The 6,371-nt window shown below is 54.0% G+C and overlaps 1 protein-coding gene across 2 annotated transcripts in view; it reads left to right on the forward strand.

Annotated features, from left to right (window-relative positions):
- Positions 1-4,411, forward strand: part of OTX2 (orthodenticle homeobox 2) — a 7,494-nt gene extending 3,083 nt beyond the window's left edge. For both annotated transcript variants that reach the window (XM_049828676.1, XM_049828677.1), the window contains 3 exons: positions 259-477; positions 901-1,052; positions 2,484-4,411. In XM_049828676.1, coding sequence (XP_049684633.1) covers positions 381-477; positions 901-1,052; positions 2,484-3,104 — 870 coding nt within the window. In that variant the 5' untranslated portion in view covers positions 259-380 and the 3' untranslated portion in view covers positions 3,105-4,411. The remainder of the gene's footprint in view (positions 1-258; positions 478-900; positions 1,053-2,483) is intronic.
- Positions 4,412-6,371: the final 1,960 nt, after the last annotated feature.

Below are 6,371 nucleotides of genomic sequence, written 5' to 3' on the forward strand. Positions count from 1 at the left end.
GTCTCCCCCCCCCCCCCCCTTTCCCTCCCCTCCTCTCCCCTTTTTGGGGAGAGATGCGTTTATCTAGTCAGTCTCTCCCAGCTCCCAAATCCGACTGGGGTCCGGCTTTACGAGCTGGAGGCTTGACCGGGGGGGGGGGGGGGGGGAAAGGCAGCGGGGATAAAAGCTGGGGGAGCAGCGAGCTGGCCTGACTCCCCCCCCTCCCTATCTCTCCCTATATCCCCCCCCCGCCCCTTCCCTCCTCTCTCGCCTCCGCAGGCACCTGGCGGCCCCCCCCCGCCCGACGGCACCCCCAGGCACCCCCCGGGGCAGGCAGGGCTCTCGGGCGGCTTCCCCTCGCCCGGATTTCGGCCAACTCTCCTCCCCGCTCCAACTTTAGCATGATGTCTTATCTTAAGCAACCACCTTATGCAGTCAATGGCCTGAGTCTCACAACCTCGGGCATGGATTTGTTGCATCCGTCCGTCGGTTATCCCGGTAAGCCATGGTTTTCTTTCCCTATTCTCCTCCCCGCCCCCCCCCCCCCCCCCCGCTTTTTACCCCACGAAGGAGAAGCCACCGGGCTTTTTTGGAGGAACAACACATCGTGATGGCTTGGGGGGGTGTGGGGGGTCCCCTTTTCTCCTTTTCTCCTCAACCTTTTATCCAGGGAAGGGTCTGCAAAAGAGGGGACACCCTCCTGCTGGAGTGGGGGGGGGGGGGGCAGATGCTCCAAACCCATCCAGGGGAGCTGGGGAGGAGGCAGCAGAAGTGGCATCGCTGGAGGCTGAGAATTGGGGTGCTGGTCCCCCGGGAGAGGAGGGAGGAATGGGGGGACCCCCTTGGGGAGGGGGTTGGAGGGGACACGCGGGGTTGAGGGGTCGTTGACTGACAGTCAGGGTCTCCCGTCTCCTTTCGCAGCCACCCCTCGAAAGCAGCGGCGGGAGCGCACCACCTTCACCCGGGCGCAGCTGGATGTGTTGGAGGCCCTTTTTGCCAAAACCCGCTACCCCGACATCTTCATGCGGGAGGAGGTGGCACTCAAAATCAACCTGCCCGAGTCCAGAGTACAGGTAAGAAACGGGGTGACCCCCAGACACCCCTACCTGACCCCCTCACCTCCATCCCTCCGTGGAGGGTTTGGCTGGCAGGGAGGCGAGGGGGCTGTTTTAGGGGCTGGGGTCGGTCCTGGAGGGAAACCGAGCCGCTGTGGGATGAAGGAGGCTCATGGATGGGTGAGGGTGCAGGGGGGGATGGAGTGGCAATTTGCCTCCTCAGGGCTGCTGGAGCGTGCCCCCCCTCTCATCCCTGTGCACTGGGATGGGGGGGGGTTGTGCAGCTCCTGGATCCCAGCTCCTGAGCCCTCCGCACTCCTCCTCAGCCCCCTCGGCTCCTCTTGAGCCGGGGAGGGCTCCCCAGCATTCCCACGTTCTGCACCGTGCCTCGCTCCGGGTACCAAATCCCAGCCTATCCTGCAGGCGTTTGGGGTCCCTGCGGAAGCTGTAAAGGATCCCTCCATCCCCAGGGATCACCGCATCCCTGGAGTGGGCCGGACTGGGATCCCCTTTCCCACCAGTACAGACTGGGAGCTTCCTCTCCCCTTGAAGGGACTCTGATGAGCGAGGGGACGCCTTGGCAGAGGCGACCCCTCACCTGGGGCTGAGCTGTGTCTCCTCTGCGAGGGCCCAATCCAGACAACATTTTGGAGGTGCTGCTGGCAGGGCAGGAGGATCCTGCTCCCAGTACGGATCCAGGACACCCTTGCAGCAGGAGCAGGGCAGTTCCGAAACCATCCTTCCCGCTCGCCTCCCTGCGAGGCTTTCCCGAGGCTGCGTGGTGCCGTGCCCCAGCGGAGCGTGGCCGCCGGGGACCGGGATTTCCCCCCCCCCCCCCCCCCCATGCCAAAACCCAGCCTTGGCCCCACCAAACCTCCCCGGCACCCCTCCTCCCCAGAACCAGCCCCCTTGGTCCCTGCTAAGACAGGGTGAGATGAGTTGGGGGGTCGACCCTGGCCAGGGATGGGGGGTGTGAGAGCAGAAAGCCTATTTAGAGGGTAAATGAGACATCTTCCCCCCCCCCCCCATGCCTGCCTCTGTTTCCCTAATTGTTCCCTCCCTTTCTGATGCTCTATTGTTTCTAATTAAGGGCTTGACTTCAATAGGCCTTAAATGGTGATTCCTGGGGGTCCCCGGCTGGCAAACAGCAAATAGGGAGCGCTCCCCCCGGCCCCCCCCCCCCCCCCCAGCATTCCCCCAAAAGTGACCTTATTAAGCAGTTTGATTTGCCAATTTCCACTTGTTATTACTGCTAATGATCTCAGGGAGGGGGAGCCCCGGAGCTTTTCTTTGCAGCAGCCCGCAAGCCTCTGCTGGCGGGGGAACGCTTTTAGCGTCCCCTCCCCGGCGAGATCTCCCCCACGGCCGGTCCTTTCCCCCCGTGGGTTTGCCTGCGCATCCCTAACACCAGGCTTTTTTCTCTCTCCCTCCCCGTCTCTGGGTCTCAAGGTATGGTTTAAAAACCGCCGAGCCAAGTGCCGGCAGCAGCAGCAGCAGCAGCAGAACGGGGGCCAGAACAAGGTACGGCCAGCTAAAAAGAAGAATTCGCCGGCCCGGGAAGTGAGTTCGGAGAGCGGGACCAGCGGGCAGTTCACTCCCCCCTCCAGCACCTCGGTCCCCACCATTTCCAGCAGCAGCGCCCCCGTCTCCATCTGGAGCCCAGCATCCATCTCCCCGCTCTCAGATCCCCTGTCCACCTCTTCCTCCTGCATGCAGAGGTCCTATCCCATGACCTACACCCAGGCATCCGGCTACAGCCAAGGATACGCTGGCTCGACCTCCTATTTTGGAGGGATGGACTGTGGATCTTACTTGACCCCTATGCACCACCAGCTTCCCGGACCGGGGGCCACCCTGAGTCCCATGGGTGCCAACGCGGTCACCAGTCACCTCAACCAGTCTCCAGCCTCCCTCTCCACCCAGGGCTATGGAGCGTCCAGTTTGGGCTTTAACTCCACCACCGATTGCTTGGATTATAAAGACCAAACCGCCTCCTGGAAGTTAAACTTCAATGCTGACTGCTTGGATTATAAGGACCAGACATCGTCATGGAAGTTCCAGGTTTTGTGAAGAACCTTTGTGATAACGAGAGAAATCGCGACGAGAACGAACAGGCTGGGCTGAACGCTCCAGTTTTAGTCAGGTCTTGGTTAAATTAAAGAGAAAAATAACTCAACGGACAAACAAACGAACAAAAAAACCGACAGCAACAAGAGGGGGACAGTGTTGGTGTGATCCCGTTCAGACTCATCTCCTGCTCAGACGCTCTGGAAAAGGAATAATAAAGAGGAAAAACGGAGGAGGAAGGCCTTAAACGGACAGATCATCTAGTGAGCAGAAAACAGACAGACCCATCTGTGTTCTTTCTAGTTTTAGGCAATTGTTGGGTTTCTTTGTTTGGAACAGGTGGGAGATCGTCCCATCTACGGGCCAGTTTTAAAAAAAAAAAAAAAAAAAAAAGTAAAAAAAAAAAAAAAGTCTAGGTTTTTATTTCTTTTTTTGTGTGTGCGTGGAAAGATCCTTCACCCAGAGGTTTCCAATGTGTTAGCCAACCTTCGGTTAAAATATTCGGAATGGACAACATCTCTCTTTTTCTCCCTCTTTTTCTCCCTCCCTCTTTCTTTCTCTCTCGCTCTCGAGCTCATCCAACTGTTTCAAGCCCAACTTGCTCAAGTTGGCACCCAGAGAACTTGGTTCAGGGCTGTGTGGGTTGTGTGACTGATTGTCCTAGCTGCACTACTTTATTTAAAGATAAAAAAAAAAGATAATGTTCATAAGGAGTCAATATGTAGTTTTTAAGAGACAATCAGTGTGTGTCTTATATAAATGGTACATCTGTGGTTTTTAATCTGTGCTAGACTTCAAAACTGTGATCTCCTGTATTGTATGCAACTATGAACTCTGCACCAGCGGGAGTTCTGCTGTGATTTAAATAGGTTATAATTATAAGTGAAATTCAGAGCAACTGAGTTACCTATTATCATCTTTTAAAAAATAATAAAAATATATATATTAAAAAAAAAAAAAAAGAAAAACGCAAAAACACGATCGCCTTTCACCCGAGGTGAACTGCACTGAAACTTTTTACAACAAACTGTCTCTGAATGAAAGAGAAAAGACCGAAAAAACCCCACCCGAGGACATTAAACTCCTCTGGAGCTCACTTACTGCTGGCCACGCTGGCAGTAACCGTCAAATCCAACAGGACTTTGGGCAGTTGCTCTGACCTGGATGAATTTAAACCGAGAAATTCATTGTCGTTTATGCTTGCAGATGTTAACTGAAAAAAAAAAAAAAAAAAAGATATATATGCATAAACCTTTTTTCCTGGATTTGGCAGATATGTATAATTATATTAAAATGGTTCTAGCACACTTGATGGTTGTCTTCCATTTTAATCGCATCCGGCGAGCGACGGAGAGGGGCGATGCCGTCTGCCGCAGGGATTTCTCGGTTGCAGCCGGGCGCGGGAGGACCAGGAGGGTCCGGCTGCTTCTGCAGGGCCGAGACAAAGGGGGGTTTGCCAGCGGCTCCCCGAGGCGAAGGAAGCAAAAGGAAGGGAGGATTCTATTTTTTTAAATTTATTTTTTAAAGCCAAAAAACCCCCGTTTGTCACAAACGGACCTTGGATAACGTGATTTCCCCCCCAGCTTCCCCAAATCTCGTCGTGGGGAAGGGAGGGATGCGTTTGCTCTGTGGCCTCCAGGGAGGTGCCGGTCCCCGGCTGCAGTTTTGGGAGAACCTCTAAACTTTCCAGGCTGATCTGGGGAGGAGAAGGGGGGCGGGGGCCTGGGAACCATCAGGCAGGATCATGCGAGCGGAGGTGCTGGGGAAGGAAGGGGACAAGTTTTTAAGCTACAATTCCACAAGTTGAAGCCACAGCGCCCTACGATGCAGGATCAGGCCCTTCCCAAGCATCCCTGCTCTTGGTGGCTCTTTCTCTGTCCTTCTCCCTCTTTTTCCCTCTCTCCTTCCCTTGCGCATCGCTTAAGCCCTGAGCTCCGTCCGGATTTAACGCAGGAAAAAAAATGGACCTCTGGAAAGAGAGAGAGACACAGAAAAAACCCACCCGTCCCCATCCCGCTCCCTGTCACCGGCTGTCCCCCATGGCTCGTCACCAGCACCCTCCTGCCCGCCAGTCGCTTGGAGCCACAGGCGTGCGGTCGGAGCACGAATGCCGGTCGCGGTGCCTCTCCGGCCATCCCTCGGGCTTCGCATCCCTGCATCCCAAAGGGGTTATCCCGCTCCGGCAAACCCTCTCCTTCCCACGGCAGCGTTGATGCCCCCAGCCACCGTGAGCAAAGATCAGCCTTTAAAATAAACCTATCGTCCGGCTCTGAACGAAGGCGAGATTATATGCTGCTTCGTGTCAGCGCTTGTCGATCAGTGATTTTCTCATTTATTTATTTTTTTTTTTTAATGGGAGGATATGTGCAGGGAGGATTTGGGAAGCGTGAGGCAGCGCAGAGGCTGGGGCTGCCGGGGATGGCTCAGCCGGGTCCCTGCCGCCGGCTGTTCCCAGGCAGCAGCGTGGAAAGTTTCATTTCTTCACTGATTTGGTTCAAACCAACAAAGTTTACCTCCCCCTCAGAAAAACTATTCAAGCAAAATACGATCGGAAAAAGCAAGTCCTTGTCGAACTGGGGCGCAGCATCCCACCTGCCTGGAAAAGCTCTTTGTTTCCTGGGCTTTTGATTATGTTTTTTTAAAAGCCTCTTTAAAACCTCTTTTCCCATTTTGCTTTTCCCATCTTATCTTTTACTTTTCTTTCCTGAGTATTTCCCTGTCTGTTAGGGATGAGCTCCTCCGGCTAGTGCTCATTTTTATCAGAAAAGCCAATTCATGGCAGGAATTTCTCTGAATTCCCCCCGGCTTTTTGCACTTTCCACATTTTCTCTACCTGTTTGTTTCTGATTTTAATTTAAATGGGCACTCGCGTGGGCAAAGGGCAAAATCCCAAGGTGAGCTGGCAAACGCAAAATATTATATAAAGAGCGTTTTAACTCCTTTTTCATTTTTAATGTTTTAGATCTCACTTCCAGCTGAATTTGTTTCCTCTGAACTCAGGCTGTGGGAGGCAATTCTGGGTCCGATAAAATCGGGGGAAAAGCTGGGGGGGGACCACGTATGTTTACACTCGGAAAGCTGGATTTAGGGGCAAAGAGCTGATTAGAAGGTTGGTTGATTCGAGGTGTCTTCCCAGCCCCTCAAAATATACATATAAGCAAATCCTCTCCCTGTTTTGCAGGTGACATTTCCCACCAGAGGGGGGAAAAAAAAAAAATCCTGCAAAATTGAAAAAGCAGAAAACCAGGAGGGAAGTCTTGACTGCAACCA

Source organism: Accipiter gentilis, chromosome 25, assembly GCF_929443795.1.
Source record: "Accipiter gentilis chromosome 25, bAccGen1.1, whole genome shotgun sequence".
Taxonomy (NCBI): Eukaryota; Metazoa; Chordata; class Aves; order Accipitriformes; family Accipitridae; genus Astur; species Astur gentilis.